Raw genomic sequence first — 16,859 nt, 5'->3', positions numbered from 1 at the left:
CTGTCAGCCTTTCCTGCCAGAAGGGAACTAGCCCAAGCGGGATGGCTGGTAGAGCAACTAGGCTTATTTACCTAGACTTTCAGAGATTTAAATGGATGGGGAAACCCTGGTGGTGGACTGCTTAAGGGCTAGGGCTCACCAAAAGGTCGGCAGTTCGAATATACCAGGCACTCCTTGGAAACCCTATGGGGCAGTTCTACTCTGTCCTATAGGGTCACTATGAGTCAGAATCAACTTGACAGCAACAGGTATGGGGTAACGGGTAAATGTATGAAGAGAAAATGGGTTGCCAGAAGTAAGGAATAAGGTGGCGGGGGTGGGGGGCAGGAGGTCAGTTCTCAAAGAACAAGGAGAGAGTCCAGTTTCTAGAGTGGGTGGCCAAGGACAGAGCAAGGTCACCAGCAGAGGAGAGTTGATGCTGAGCTCCCAAACTCTGGATCCAAAGAGTTATGTTTTTCGCTTGTCTAGAGGTTGGACTAATTCCTGGAAACCGGGATGTAGCTGCTTGTAAGTGGAGTACAAGAGGCCCCACGTGTAGTGATTAAAGAGCTGTCTGGGCAGCGAGGTAGACAAGTCATTATACTTCTGGGTTCAAGTTTGCATGGTCAGAATAGTATATGAAGGAAAGGTCCAGCTTGGCATATGCTTTTTTTCAACCTTTGATAGAGAGCAGACTGATTAAATGTTCCTCCACTTAGCCCAACTCAAAAATCAAGCCTTTTGGTTTTGGCTTGATGTCTATTTTGAAATATTGCTCACTGAAAACAACCCTAGTCTACCAAGAAAGCCATCATAATAATCTTGGAGCCCTCTTAATGACTGGAGTTATATTTCTGCAATTCTTTTCAAAGCATTTGACCATATATAAGCTCACCTGATTATCCTGATAACCCCAAGATATGGTGGCTAGGAATTATTGGTCCCCTTTTAATCACAAGGATAGAGAGGCTCAGACTTGCTTAAAGGGTATAAACTCTGCTTCTCTTCAATAGATGGTGGCTTCAGGGATTTGCTCACAGAATTCATTTCAAAATTCCCTTAAGGTTAGCACATTGCATACCTCCCACTGTGACCTTTTATGATTGGTTCTCTGCTTTGTCTCCTCTAACACCCTAATGCCTTGCAGTGGGAGCTCTCAATAGACAATTCAGCTACTTTTTCATTTTTCCTCATATTGTGAGATGCTCTAAGCTTTCCTTCATTCCAGTCCAAAGATACCCCATTTTCTCCCTACGTATACAAGAAGTTTTTCTGGAAGGCAAGCCAAGTGGAAACAAGGTGGTTTCAACTTACTTCAGATGAAGGCCAAGAGACAGAGCCTGTGGTTTTCACACATTTATTTCAAAGAGCCTCTGGGCTAGATGTCTGGATTGGTTTGGTTAATTGTTTCTGCTCAGTGGAAAAGCTTTTGTCCTCCCCAGACTCATCCATTAGGGAAGTGAGAACTGAGAGCCTGGAAACAGTCCTTCACTGATTTGATCATAGTGTTGGCTCTTAGGCCAAACTCAACCATAAGTTGTAAGACACTGTAGCTTGAGAAGATGGAATTTGAATTTTAAATCTATTCCCTCCAGAGTCTTGGATGGCATGCAGCTGTAAATCCTTTAAATAAGAAAAAGTAAGAGTCTTCCCTGTTGCAAAACAAATATACACACCCAATCCTGCAATATTTTGACACAAATAACTTTCCCTCAAGAAGAGGACATCTGTAAGAGGGCTGATGGAAGTGCCAGGATTGTTTTCCCAGACCTGACAGTGCTGTCAACATTTATTTCCTGTTGAAGGTGGCTCTGCTCTGAACACCCTTCTGGTACAGCAAGCTTGCTGTCAATGTGCACTACTGTTTTTAAGGGGCAGGAACTAGGACAAACTGTGCTGTTCTTAATTTGTGGAAGGAACACAGGCTTTGGAATAAGACAGATAAGGTTTTAAATCCAGGCTCAGCCATGTACTAGATGTTTGATCTTGGGCCAGTAACTTAACCTCTGAGCCTCAGTTTCCCCATTTGTAGCAAGTCAATAATAATAATGCATACATCAATTGTTATTTTCAGGATTACAAGACAGACCATATATAAAATGCTTAGGCCAGTGCTGGCACATAGGAATGACTCAATAAATGATATCTTCTATTGGTATTACTATCGCCATTACTAGAAATGGAAGGAATTGAGAAACTATGTAAGGTAGGTCCCAACTTAAGATGTATTTGAGTTATGATTAACCGCACTTACGACTGTCTTGGGTTTTTTTTTTTTTTTTTTGGGTACATCTTATGGTTAGTAATATATACTACATACAACGTTGCAGGATGTAATGATGTTATCATTCTCAGATGTTTACTCCCAGATGTTCAAAGATCGGATTTATAAAGATACTGATAATAAAAGGCAATAATAACGAAAACTAAAAAAAAAGAGGTATTTGACTTATATCAGAACCAATTTAAAATTGAGTCATCAGAACGGAAACCTGTCATAAGTCGGGGACTACCTGTAACATGTAGGTCCCAGGCTACATACAGTTCCACAGGGGATGATCTACCACTCTATGCAGGCTGAGAACCAATTCTTTGGCCTGCCCTTCAGGCATTAAAGGACTGAAGTTTTCCTCAGTGAAACCCACTATTACTGGTTCTTGCATTTGATTTGTTAAACAAAGCCTGGAAACCCTGGTGGCGTAGTGGTTAAGTGCTATGGCTGCTAACCAAAGGGTCAGCAGTTCGAATCCGCCAGGCGCTCCTCGGAAACTCTATGGGGCAGTTCTACTCTGTCCTGTAGGTCGCAATAAGTCGGAATGGACTCTACGGCACTGGGTTTGGTTTTGGTTTTTGGAAACAAAGCCCAGAAAACCTGGTGGCGTAGTGGTTAAGAGCTCGGCTGCTAGCTGAAAGGTTGGCAGTTCAAGTGCCCCAGGTGCTCCTTAGAAACTGTATGGGGCAGTTCTACTCTGTCCTATAGGGTCGCTATGAGTCAGAATCGACTCGACGGCAACGGGTTTGGTTTCTTTTTTGGTTAAACAAAGCCCTTGGCCCTTTGCTCTTCTCTGCTTTCACCCTCTCAGCATTATCATGGGAGTCAATGAACGCAACGTGGAGCCACTGAAGATTTTGGAGCAGGGGAGTGACATAATGAAACTGGTGTTTTAGGAAGAGAAATATGGTGGCATCATACCAGATGGATAAGGGAACAGAAATTTGGGGCAAAAATACTACTACTTAGGAGTTTGTGGAGTAATCGAGGCATCAGATAATGAGGGAAAGAAAGGGACTATTGTGCTAATAATGTGGGAGATGTTTCAAAGTTTCAACAACAACAGCATGTGGTGGAAATGGTCAAAGATAGCACCAAGGTATTGAACCTGGCAAAAAAAAAAAACACCAGTTGCTGTCGAGTCGATTCTGACTCATAGCGACCCTATAGGACAGAGTAGAACTGCCCCATAAGGTTTCCAAGGCACGGCTGGTGGATTCGAACTGCCCAGCTTTTGGTTAGCAGATGTAGTCCTTAACCACTGAGCACCAGGGCTCCATTGAACCTGAAGAGGATGAAAATTTTATTGTCAGACAGTTGGAAGGAGGAAATGATTTTGATTTTTAGATGCGTTGTATTTGACACATATAAACAGAACTGCCTGGTAGGCAACCAGAAGGAAGGTCGGGGCTAGAGATGTAGATTTATGAGCCTCCTCCCTCTACTCTGACATCCTATATTCATCACCACCTCTGTTCCTTTCTTCATGCTTTTCCTCCTGCCAGAATCGTCCATCTCCTTATTAATCCAAATACAACCGTCCTTCAAGTTACAGTTCTTCCAGAAAGCCATCCCTTAACACCCAAGTCCCAAAGACCTCTCTCTGCCACGAACTCCAGTAGTTGCAATAGCAATTACTGCCTGTATCTTTCCTTCATTTGGCATTTAAGCAAATCATTACCATGAACTCTTATTTAGCAGCACAGTGCAATGGCTAAAATTGTGGACTCTGGAGTCAAGCAGACCACCTGGGTTCAAGTCTCAGCTCTACCATTACTAGTTTTGTGATCTTGGGCAGATCACTTAACTTTCCTGTGCCTCAGTTTCTTCATCTGCAAAATGGGGATAATAGTACCTTAAATTAGTAATACAAACAAAGTGATGAGAACATTTGCCTGGCACATAGTAAGAACTATATAAATATTTGTAAATAAATAAAACTAAAACATATTTTGGAGCCCTGGTGGCACATATATACTGATTCTCCAAATAAATTATAATTTCTTAGTGACAAGGACTTGGCCTTATCATTCTTTTTCTTCATAGCACCTAGCACTAGTAGGTACTCCACCAAAACTTTGGAGATACAGTAGTGTTTAGACACAAGTCTCAGGCTGGGGCAGGCTTATAGGACTCCTGTTGTGGGAAGATGGGTAAACACCATCATATACCAAGCCCTCTGGAGTGTTCAGTAGCCACCATTATATTGCTTGCACCAACCATTTCCTAAGCGGCTCTCCAATGGCAACGGGAATGTTGTCTTAGATATAGGCCAGTTCTTCTACTTATACTGGATATGAACTATGGTTTTAGAAAGAATCAGAATGCGGGGGGAGGTAAGGGAAGTTTTTTTCTTCCCACAGCTCTGCCAAGGGCATCACTTCCCCCTTGGAGTGGTGACAGCAGGGAAGCTGATGGAACGTCTAGGACAGAGCACTGGAAACAAAGGCACCTAATTATTCATGGGGCTGTGCTCAATGCAGAACAAAGAGAATGACACAGACACCAACCCCACCCCCAGCCTCCCCACATCCCTGCCGGGGAGGAGGTGGAGGGAAGAAAGCAGAGAAGTAAGACTCATGCAAAACAGATCTTTGGATTCAGGAGACTGGAGACCCCGGACCCTCCCTGAAGTTAGTGGAACACTGCAAAGAATGCCTGCCTGGAAGTCAACAGAGCTAGCTAGCTCTTGGGTACTAAATAAGTACGTGACATTGGGAAAACCACACAATATTGAACCTCTTTTTATCTAACTTCCCCAATCTAAAAAAAAAAAAAGGACAATTATCCTTTTCCAACCTAATTTATGGTGCTATTATGAGGGACAACTGAAATGATTACTTGGAACTGCTGTGCAAAGTTCAGTGCATTTAATACACATAAGGGATTGTTATCTTCAACCTCTCTTAGCTGGAGAAGAAAAGTATTCTTGTGCTGTCTAATACAGTAAAAAAAAATACAGTAGCCACTAGTCATATGCGGTTTTTGAGCACTTGAAGTGTGGTTAGTCAGAACTGAGATGACTGTAAATATAAAATACAACCCGATTTCAAAGAATGTAAAATATCTCATTGATAATTTCTCATATTGATTATGTGTTGAAATGGTAATATTTTAGAGGAATTGAGTTAAACAAAATATGCTATTAAAATTAATTTTATGTATTTGTTTTTACTTTTTGAATGTGGCTACTAGAAAATTTAAAATTACATGCATGGCTTGCACTTGTTTGCATAATATTCCTATTGGACAGAGCTGGTCTAGAGAGTTCTGTTCAGGAAGGTCAGAATGGCCAGGTCCCTCCAACTTAAGCAACCCAAAGCAGCTTGTTAGGTTCAGAAGAGAAGGGCCCTGGGAAAGTATTCCCCTGGATACCCTCTGCTGTTTTGTATCCCTCAACACCCCCACCCCCCTTTCAAAGGCTGTATATTTTAGTGGAGAAGCCATTCTTTCTTGGGTGTTTGGGAACAGGGAAGGTTTAACTTTCGGGAATAGGTGCACATGGGTTGGGGGAAGGTGGATGGGGAACACTGATTCGCTACAACAATGGCTTACTGTTAAAGAGTAGCAAATTAATTATCACATTATAATTCTCTCACCCTGCCTGGGTGGGTAATTAGCTTCTTTAGGGACTCCTTAAAAAAAAAAAAGGAAAGAAAGACAAAAAGGGGGGGGGGAGGAAGAAAAGACTCCTTCCCAGCAACTAGTTACTTTGTTCTTTTAATTCAATTTCAATTCAATTGGGGGCAGTTACATAAAGAGAAAAATTAACACATTAATGGCTGAAATGGAAACAGAGCAAGACACTGGAAATGTCTTCCTTTAGTTCTGCTGAAGCCATGATTACTTTTGCCCATCAAAATGGGAAGTCCTGGGTTAATCAAAATGTGGCACTGCATGAACTTTCCTCAATCCCATAGGAGTCTTCTGGGCTCCGATTTTAGTCGCCTACCACCGTCCCTTGACCTGCTTTAGAGAAGACACGGCTAATGTGACGTGGATTCTAAGAGTCCATCAGCTCTGCCAGTGAGAATGAATTCCCTGGAGAAATATAAGAGCCCTGAAGGTCCAGTGGTTAAGTGTTTGGCTGCTAACCAAAAGGTCGGCAGCTCGAATCCACCATCCGCTCCTTGGAAACCCTATGGGGCAGTTCTACTCTGTCCTATAGGGTCGCTATGAGTCGGAATCGACTCAATGGCAACTGTTTTTTTTTTTTATGGCAATATTATATGGACAATCAAATCCTTCCTTAACTTGAGTTTAGGGCTTAGCAACAAACATTCCATTTGGGACAAGCCTGATATCAGCAGGAGTGGAGATTGAATTTGAGAGGATTAAAGTAGAGGAGTTTTGATTTATTTATGGGGCAGAAGAGGAAAGAGACAACTTAAGGACTAAGGAATCAAATTATGATGCAAATAACAGACCAAGTAGCATCAATTTTAGCATCAATTTACTAAACCTCAAGTCAAACTGAACCCAGATATTAACTAAACTATGAATTGGATCAAATATATGTGTATATATATATATATATAAAAGTCTAGCAAACTTGTTCAAACCAGAATCAAACCTATATATTTTCTAATAAACTAGAACATCAAAACATTCCTTTAACTGAACCCAAACTGAGCCAATGTTTCATTTGGTTTGAGTCCCTGCTAAAGAGGAAAGTTTTGGCTTTCTCTTGCCTTCAAAGGAAGGTAGTAAAAATTCCCTGGAAATGGTCTATCTTCCACAACCTTCAGCTACTTGAATTGATTTCAACTCATAGTGCCCCTATAGGACTGTCCTATAGGGTTTCCAATGAGCAGCTGGTGGATTCAAACTGCTGAACTTTTGGTTGGCAACTGAACGCTTAACTACTACACTACCAAGGCTCCTTCAGCTACTCAGGTTGAATGAAGTTATGTGAACTAATCTACAAGTTCCTGATCTAAGACAGACTAACACAGGATGAAAACTGGGTGGTACTCCCATGTCCTAAAAAGGACAAGGAATATCAGCAACACCCAATGTCATTATTCTTTGTTTAAATGTATATTATCCTGCATATGTCCCTTGCTAACAGCTCAGGAAAATGTTGACATTTTGGGAAACAATTCTTTCCTCCTAAATCTGAAGTGTCTATACAGGAAAAATTTGTGCTAATGGAAAACTCTGCATCGTCTATAGCTCATCCTTCTGGTTATCGGCCTCTGATTCTGTAGGAGCTATTTTATGACTCTGTGAATTATAAATACAAGTAGTCCCAGGGTTAGGAACAAGATCCGTTCTTGAGTAGGTCTTTAAGGTTTTGTATGGAAGTCAGGACAGTGCATATGGTTCTTACTTAGCCTTACTTTAGTGCAAAAAAAGGCTCAAAGTCTATTCAATGGTTTAAAAGCTGCACATGCAGCAAGTGAAGGTGACGGTGATGAATTTATTGGGAGTAGGGGTTGGTTCAATCATCTCAAAGTGAGGGCAAATTTACAAAACATTAAAGGACAAGTACTAGTGAGTTATTGAGAGGCCCGTAAGTCCGATGTTCGTGACCCCTAACCTGGGGATTAGCTGTAACTGATAACAATGGAAAATTATTCTTATCTATAGACATGTAAATTATATCTTGCCCAAAGAGGAAACCAAGGCTTAGAGAAGGTAAGAAACTTGCCCTAAGTCACAAAACTAGGAAGTGAAATAGCTGACCTTAGAGAGATGTCTCCATCGCCTCTTTCATATCTCCCTCACATTCCAGCTTGGAACGGTCCTGAGTGAGGGGTGTAGGTAGGAGTTGAAAAGGGTGATGTCAAACTCAAACCTTACCTGAGGTTTCATTTTGCCTGAAACCAGCTTTGCTCCTAGGGAATGTTGACTGAATGGATGACTTTGACTGAGCTTCAAACTGCCATGGAATAGGCAAGTTAATATTACATGGATTCCCCTGCAACCTTTTATAACTGAAATCATGTGGAGGCTCTAGACACATCATCTGAGATGAGCCCAAACATTCTGGAAATTGTCATGAAGGCAGTCTAGGCTGGGGTTTGACTTCATTTGTGTTCATGAACTATCCAAAATAAAGATTCCAATTCTGTCTACTGAGAATACCATTTTTGATTGTCTGCTGCTAGGGAAGAGGAGCTGCTTGTAATCCTGGTACCGATCAAATAAAGTTCTCTTTTCTCTCTTAAATTGGTTGCTCTGTTTATATTGTTTATATTGTGAAAGAGAGGGAGTTGTGAAGGAGCAAGAGCAAGAGCAGATATTGCCTGCCTGAGTCTGGGTTGAGATCTATTATAAATCCTTTCAGTTTGAAAAATATTCATTAAGTCCTATATTCTGCTGTCTCTAATATCTTAGAATCAATGAGGTGCGTATTTTGTAAAAGAAGGAGAATTCTGTAGGTATCATGCTGGGGATCAATAATGTGAGTAGCCCAAATGGTTAAGTGTTCAACTACTAGCTGAAAGGTTGGTGGTTCAAACCCACCCAGAGGTACCTCGGAACACAGTCCTGGTGATCTGCTTCCAAAAGGTCACAGCCTTAAAAACGCTATGGAGCAGCTCTACTCTGTACATATGGGGTTGCCATGAGTTGGAATCAACTCCATGGCAACTAACAACAATGGCGAAACTATGTTTAATTACAGGTAAACCCCACTTGGATACAGTCTGAAAAGAGAATCTATTGGCTTTAAGCTGTCACCTAAGCATTTCTAACTAATGGGTTATGTGGTGGTTTAAAAATAGGTCCACATCTTCAGACGACGGGGATTGGACTGGATTAGAAGATAGAAAATGATACTGGTGAGGAGCGAGCTTCTTGGCTCAAGTAGACACATGAGACTATGTGGGCAGCTCCTCTATGGAGGGGAGATGAGAAGGCAGAGGGGGGCAGGAGCTGGCTGAGTGGACACAGGGAATACAGGGTGGAGGGAAGGAGTGTGCTGTCTCATCAGGGGGAGAGCAACTAAGTGTATACAGGAAGGTGTATATAAGTTTTTGTATGAGAGACTGACCTGATTTGTAAACTTTCACTTAAAGCACAAGAAAAATAAAAATAAATAGGTCCACAAAGTCTTTGATACTCTTCCCTTCAAGAGTTAGAGCTTAATTACTCACCCCTTTGACTATGAGCTAGAATTAGTGACTGCTTCTAGTGAATAGAATAAAGCAGAAGTTGTTAACAGTGTGCAGCTTCAGAGACTAGGTCCTAAAAGGCACTGCACCTTATTCCGTGGTCACTTTCTTGAATCACTTGCTCTGGGGATAGAGCTTGCCAATGGCCATGTGAGTGAGCCATCAGATCACTGCAGTGGAGTCTTCATATCAATGCAGCCCCTGCCCATATCTTGACTGCAACCATATGAACGACCCTGAGCCAGAACCACCCAATTAAGCTGTTCCAGAATTCCTGGACCACAGAAACTGTGAGATAATATATGTTTGTTGTTTTAAACCACTAAGTTTTGGGATAAATCATTTCACAGTAAAAGAAAATTAATATAGGTGAGAAGTCTCAGAAATGGCCAGTGATATTTCTGAAAAATAATTAGCTAAGAAACTGTTGCTGGACATTATGAATTTGTTTGGCAAGGCCCTGTTGAGGAACTGGCCAAACAATTTCATTCTCAATCCAAGTGTTAAAACCTAGGTATTTGTCATTTCAGCAATAGGAATTTGCTTAGATTCATTTGCTACTCTGCGTACTTGACCAAAATGTCAGCAAAGCACATATATTTTTATTCCTTCAACAAACATTACCTAAATGCTCACTGGGTCTCTAGCACCATGCTAAGTGAAGTAGGTGCTTTTATGCATCTATTCATCCATAAACATTAATTGAACATCTACTAGGTCCCAGGTACTTTGCTCAGCACTGAGGATACAAAGATTCCGAGCCCTTGAAGGGCTCATAATTTAGATGGGTCGGTAGACAGGTAAACATATACTTTACAACACAGTGTGATGAATGTTATCCCAGAAATGCGAATAGCATGCTATGGTATTGCAGAGAATGGAACAAGTATCTCTATGTGAGATCTTAAAGGATGAACTGGAGTTTTCAAGCAAAAAAGAGTGGTGGGATAGGGGGCTTGCATTCCAGGCTGGGGTAGGGAGGGCAGAGCGTGCAAAGACATGGAAGTATGAAAAGTCTGGGCTGTCTTTTCACACTTTAATTCCCTCTGCCTGAGAATAAAGAGATGGTTGGTGACATGCGTTCTCCTGGCAGTGTAAGGCAGGCCAGACAGGCTCTTTTTCTAGGAAACAGGAATTTCAAAGCCAACAGAAAGCTTAGGCTATTCAAGCTGCCTGGAACTGAAGGAAAGATAAAAGGCCCTTCTGCTCTCTCTCCAAGGCTCTCAGGTTAGATGAATTTCATGATGAAGCCTGAGCCTTGGGAAGACAAATGTGCAAGTCTTCGGGACCACATCATTTCCTTAGTGTAAAGAACTCAAGTTGTCTGTGTATGCGTCTACTAAGCATTTGAACTTGGACTTCTGTGGCTTTTATTTGTAACAACATTTGCTATACACACATGAAAAACATTGCCTTTTAGGTCAGTGTCGCTCAAACTGCAGATTCAAGTCAAGATTAGGAGCTTGTGTCAGAATGTAAATCAACATACTGCCTCCTACACCAAGAAAATTTTGCTATGAAAAGGAAAAGTCAGCTGAACTAGTTTGCTCAGTGGCATAGTTGATTCACATTTAGAACAAGCTCCTAATCTCATCACAGACTGAAAACAAATAGTTTATGGGTTGGCAGTGGCCCACAGGCCACACTTTGAGTAATATGATTTGAGATAACTCACTACTCACTAAATAAAATCCTATATGACAAATCTCTTTGATTCCTTTCAGAACCTGCTCTATGTTTTCTTTTCTCATTGTGTAAATGATGTGATTTCTCCTGTTCTCCTTTTTGTTTTGCCTTCGAGGAAATCCAGAGTCAAATTTGAAGCTCAAGTGCATCAACTATGTTGACACTTTTGGGTGGCACTTTTGACGTTCTTCTTTTTGACTCTGTTTTTTTAATTTCCAATTTATATCTGACTTGATTATTCATTGAATATATTTTTTGCTGGACAATGTTGAAGATGATGACAATGATGACAACAAGCATTACAGAAACCATGGCAAATAGACCAAATTTCTGGTCTGCATCCATTTTAACAGAATAAGGACTGTGGCTGTGTCTCCATGACTCCATACAAAATTTGCCTGTTTTGTTCTCTGAATTGAGGGAATTGGTATCATGGAGACACAGTGGTGTTCATGAGGAACTCATTCCTCTGCATGCAGAGGGTGTCTGTTTCCATAAATGAAGTCAGCGTGCACAGTTAGGAGAAGGGCACTCACCGTCTTGGTCGTTACCTGAGTCAGCTGGAGACTTGCTCCGGCGCATAGGGCCAGGGCTCTTAGCTGAACTCTTCTGAGGCGTTGGGGATGCCTTTGGGCCAGCTGTGGCTGATGGATTTCCCTTCATGACTCGGCACTCTGAGGGGAAAGCACATACACAGCTTAGCAGAGCCAGGGGAGAACTGAGGCCTCTGGAAATTGGAATAACCACCATAGGCCAAAGCACCTATGTGGCCTAGGTGGTCCTCATTGAAGGAATGATGGCTCTGGGGAGAGGTGCTCAAGAAAGATTTTCAAAAGTTACCTGGTCTAAGCCAGGTGTTTAAATCCATAAAAAAGATTATGGAAATAAGGGGAAGAGTTCAAAAGCAAGTCAAGTCAGGAATTCAATAGTCAACTCAATCATTTGTGTATATAATCTAATCATGTATCAGGATAGCACCTGTTGACATGTTTAAATAATTTCCTTGGAGAAGAGATTGACAGCTCAAATGTTGCAGCTACGCAGATGAAACATCTATGAGTAATTTAAAAGAAGGGCAGGGAGTTACCATTTATTGTCTTATTGCCATGCATTATAATTGGCACTTTATGGATATCATGCCATTTTATGTAATATGAGCATTACCAGAACCACCACCTTGCAGTTATACAGTTCTTTTCAGTTTTCAGTGAACGTTATCATAATCCCACATGCTAGTTTAATGAATAAATAGGCCAGCATTGAATCTGATACTCAGAATTTATAGAAAGCTTGGCGGTGTGTAGGTGAATCTTCCAAATGTTCCTGCTACCTGTGCGAGCCCCAGTCTGACACACTTGGAGCACTCTTTCTATACAGGCCACTCAGCATTCTGTTATGATAAATCTGGGCACTGATACCAGTTACTGTTGAGGTGATTCTGACTCATGGCAACCTCATGTGTTACAGAGTAGAACTGTGCTCCATAGGATTGTCAATGGCTGATGTTTTGGAAGTAGATCGCCAGGACTTTCTTCCAAGGCACCTCTGGGTGGACTTGAACCTCCAACCTTTCAGTTAGCAGCCTAGTGTGTTAACGGTTTGCACCACCCAGGGACCTAAGCACTGATAATGATAATTTATTAGGAGAAGTATTATGCCCATTTTGCCGATGAGGCTACAGAGAGCTTAAACCTCTTGCTTGGGGCTACACAGCAAGAAAGTAGCAGAACAAGGGCTAGAATCCAGGTCTCCTGAGTCTTAATCTTGTGGTTTTGCTATTACAGTTTTCTCAGCTTTGTGCTATGATGCTCAAAGTGGAACAAAAAAAGCTAGGTAGAGGGTAGTCTTCTCTTTGGACACTTCCTTATTGCCTCCTACTTAAAGGTACATTGCAATGTCAATTACCCAGAAAGATTAGAAGATTTGTTCTGGTAAATTGAATTTTATGGAAAACTGAGTTAATCAGAAAGTTCTTTTTCATTTGTCTCACCCCTTGTTTTGGTTGACTAAGGATCATGCAGCACTTTAGTGACCACTGTTCAGATCTAGAGATGTAGATGTTGTAGGAAATTGGACATTGCCTAGGACTTATTTAGCTATTTTATGGTCATTTTCCCTTCTTAAAGGTGACACAGCAAAAATGTCACCTCTTTCAGGGTGTTGGTCATTTGAGTTGTTTGTAAAGTCTTTTTTAGTAGAATTCCCTTTGTTTTTCTCATACTGTACTCTTCCTAAGCAGGAAACATGTATTGAATGTGTCTTTCCGTGAGGATCACATCCAGACCCTGTTGCTGTGTGAGGGAATTCACCGTTAACTTATACATCCAGAGTTTGGGCTCAAGCAAAGGGAGATGGGCAGATATACTCTCCTTCCTGAGATTAACAGTCCTCTGGAATCCTGAATCACAGAGCAGGCTGAAATGAAACAGCAAACCCAAAGGTGGGAAAAAGGAAAATGTTGATACTAAGAATACAAGTGGAAAATCTTCTAAAATGGAACTATCAACATGTGCCTAATAGCTGGAGCGCATTGAGTAGAAAAAAGTATAAGTACAATATCTATACGGTTTTGTTTCCATATGTTCCTTCCCGTGGTCTTATTGGGCCTGTCAATCCATGTGACATGTTATGTGGCTCAAGAAATATGGCCACTATTGGGGCAGATGGTGAGTTTTATTGAGTTTGGAGGCTGGGCATCTGGGACATCCAGTCAACCTTTCGCTTAGTGACCCATGTAACCAAATGTACAAGAGAAAGTCTAATGAAATTTGCCCTTAAGGGACTGTGCATGGATGTTCTCCAGGCCATATGAATCCACAGGAATCCTAAGGGATGGGCTAGGGGGGACAATGGAGCAATAAAATCCAGTGGTGGTCCTTACCATTTTCATCCAGAGAAAAGTCATCCTGAGCATAGCGAAATTTTTCAGGACCACAGGCAATAAACACATCGTCATCACCAAAGAAATCATGGAGACAGGTAACCTGTGGAGAAAGCAGAAACATTGGATTGGTATTCGATGGTCTTGTGATAATGAAGCTAATACCATGTTCACAGGAGAGCAAAACTTCAGTTGTGGGCCATCATCGCCAGCACCCAGGGATCTCCTTTTTCTCAAAATACCTACCACACTCAGTCTGCACCATGGCCCCTAGTGAAGGGTTATATACTGTCATTGTCTTTCAGTGTTGCATATGTAGTAGTCTTGTTTCCATTGCATTAAGATTGACACCATCTCCAAATGGAACGTCCCCTCTGAAAAAAAGTCAGCAGAGGGATAGCCCCATAAATATCACCCTTTTTTAGAGCCTCAAAGACAGGGTGCTCCTGGCCTAACTCTGGGACCAGAGGTCTAGGCTGAGGCTGATGAGAAAGACCTTCTACAGCCTATGGTTAATAGACGCTATGGATTACCCCAAGAGAAGGTCTTCTCTTTTTCTGCATGAGTTCTGAAAGAAGGATATCAGTTCTCAACTGCTCCTTTTGGACACACAAAAATTATATTTGTGCTAAAAAAGGGCTAAGAATCTGGTAGTGGCCCAGAAAACTGTTCCTCCCTGAGGACCTAGGAAGGGGAAACTGTGCTGACCACCTCAAATGTCATCAAGAGCAATGGGCCTAATAGGGTTGAGGCTCTACTGTTAAAGCCATGTTCCCAGAATATTTCCTGCTCTCTAATGCCCTACACATTGCTGCTTCTTCACAATAGAAAGACAATCTTCCCAATCCCTTTTCTGGACAAAGAAACCAGGGTCCTTGGGAAAGTATGCTGCTCCCTGCAGTCTCCCTACTTCTCGGCTTTCATAATTACTTCTGATAATTAGTCCAGCACATCAGGGAAACCCCAGGAGAAACCAGAATCAAAACATGCTTATCCCAATCCTTAGCTTGAAAGTGTTCAAAGTCTCTAATTGTTCTAAGCTTCCCATTGAAGCTGCCAGCAATGGCTTTCCAAAGGCAGAGTGCTCACAAACTAACAACAGCTGGCTGGGTGCAGAGAGCAATATGTTACATATGAAAAATGTTTATATTAATAACATCATCCCCCCCCACCCAGGGTCTATTCAATCCCAGTTCCCCCAGCCAAGATGATTGCAAGCCTTACACAAAGGAAGAAATGCTTAAAGAGTATCCCCATTGTCTCAGCCTTCCAATCATCCAAGAGATGCTAAAAGAAGGGAGGGAGACTTGGAGGACATCCAGGGTCGTTCCCACTAAGCTTCTTCCCAACCCTGGGTCTTGAGCTCATCAAATAGGCCAACGCTATTCTTCAGCACACTTGTCCCTCACTCATTTATTCTCAAACATGTAATGACAATCATAGCTACCACTAATGAATGCTTTCTCTGGGACAGGCACCCTGCTAAGTACTTCCATTCATCATCTCATTTCACCCTCAAAATAACCCTAGCAGTAGACATTACTGTCATCCCTATTTTACAGGTAAGAAAACTGAGGCCCAGAGAACCTAAGTAAATTATGCAGGTGGAAAGTGGTGAAGCCAAACAAACTTAGATCTATCTGACTCCAAACCCTGTGCTTTTAACCATGAATGTATGGAGCTCACAGTCTGATAGGGTGAAAGACATCGAAACAGAGCATTTCAATTTGAGTGAGTGCTCGGATCCATGTGAGCTGCTGATTACCACATCCAAGCATCCCAGACACTGGCTGGCACTGTTAGTTCCATAAGCATCCTGAATATTGTGCTGGTAGCAGACCCAGTGGCAGAAGTTACATGGCTTTGAGCCCTACTGTAGGCTCCCAACTACACCTTGGGCCTTGCTTGGCTCAATAAAATCTGGAGCCACTAACTTTGATACATCGCTAGACGTCCGAATTGAGCGACTCCTGCCACTTCCTTGACCCTGAAGATCTCAGCTATACCCTCTTGTTCAAGACTGAAACCTGACCCTGGCTGGCTGGCTGCCTTTAGTTTGGGTCATGAGTGAAGGAAGTCTCACCATTGGGCAACCCTCTGCTAGTGGTCTCTAGGATTTGGCATACTTCCAAAACAGCCTTGTTTCAAGACTTACCTATATTTTCGTGTGTATTCACCTAGTCCTTCCCATTAGAGCACAGGTTTCCTGACTGTAAAGGCCAAGTATACCCCTCCCTCTATATCTCTTCCAAGGAGCCCTGGTGGTACAGTGGTTAAAGCGCTCGACTGCTAACCAAAGTGTTGGTAGTTCAAACCACTAGCAGCTCCCTGGGAGAAAAATGTGGCAGTCTGCTTCCATAAAGATTTACAGCCTTAGAAACCCTATAGGGGCAATTTTACTCTGTTCTGTAGGGTCACTATGAGTCAGAATCGACTCAACGGCAGTAGGTTTGGGTTTTTTGGGATATCTCCTCATGGTTCCTGGTAGAGGGCTAATCACATAGTGAGGATTTAGCCAGGCTGTTTCTGCCTCAACTGCATGCAAAGGTGATAAGGAGAAACATCAGAGGCTTTGCAAGGATGTACAAAGGCAGAAAAATAGGAATGAGAGAGAAAAAATCACGGCCAACAACAGAGATTAGCATTTAGAGGTTTGTAAGGTAACACAAATACACAAATTGAGGAATAAGAAAGGAGAATTGACTGTGAATTGAGAAATTATTTTTTACCCAACTATGCTTTTTTTATGCTTATTAATTTTAAAACTCAGATGAAAAGGATGTTTTTCACGGAAAACCTAAATAATCAAATTCACTGAAAAAGAAATAAAACCCACTGCCATTGAGCCGATTCTGACTCATAGCGAGCCTATAGGACAGAGTAGAACTGCCCCATAGAGTTTCCAAGGAGCTTCTGGTGG

The 16,859-nt window shown here is 41.9% G+C and overlaps 1 protein-coding gene across 1 annotated transcript in view; it reads right to left on the bottom strand.

The window, feature by feature from the left end:
* The window catches only part of DCX (doublecortin), a 135,473-nt gene that overhangs the window by 10,981 nt on the left and 107,633 nt on the right, over positions 1 to 16,859 (bottom strand). Inside the window, exons 4-5 of the mRNA XM_049871431.1 lie at positions 13,940 to 14,042; positions 11,595 to 11,732 (exon numbers count right to left, since the gene is read on the bottom strand). Coding sequence (XP_049727388.1) covers positions 11,595 to 11,732; positions 13,940 to 14,042 — 241 coding nt within the window. The remainder of the gene's footprint in view (positions 1 to 11,594; positions 11,733 to 13,939; positions 14,043 to 16,859) is intronic.

Source organism: Elephas maximus, chromosome X, assembly GCF_024166365.1.
Source record: "Elephas maximus indicus isolate mEleMax1 chromosome X, mEleMax1 primary haplotype, whole genome shotgun sequence".
In the NCBI taxonomy this organism is placed as follows: Eukaryota; Metazoa; Chordata; class Mammalia; order Proboscidea; family Elephantidae; genus Elephas; species Elephas maximus.
Note: the sequence above shows the minus strand (reverse complement) of the source record. Positions and strands in the feature narration are given on the sequence as shown.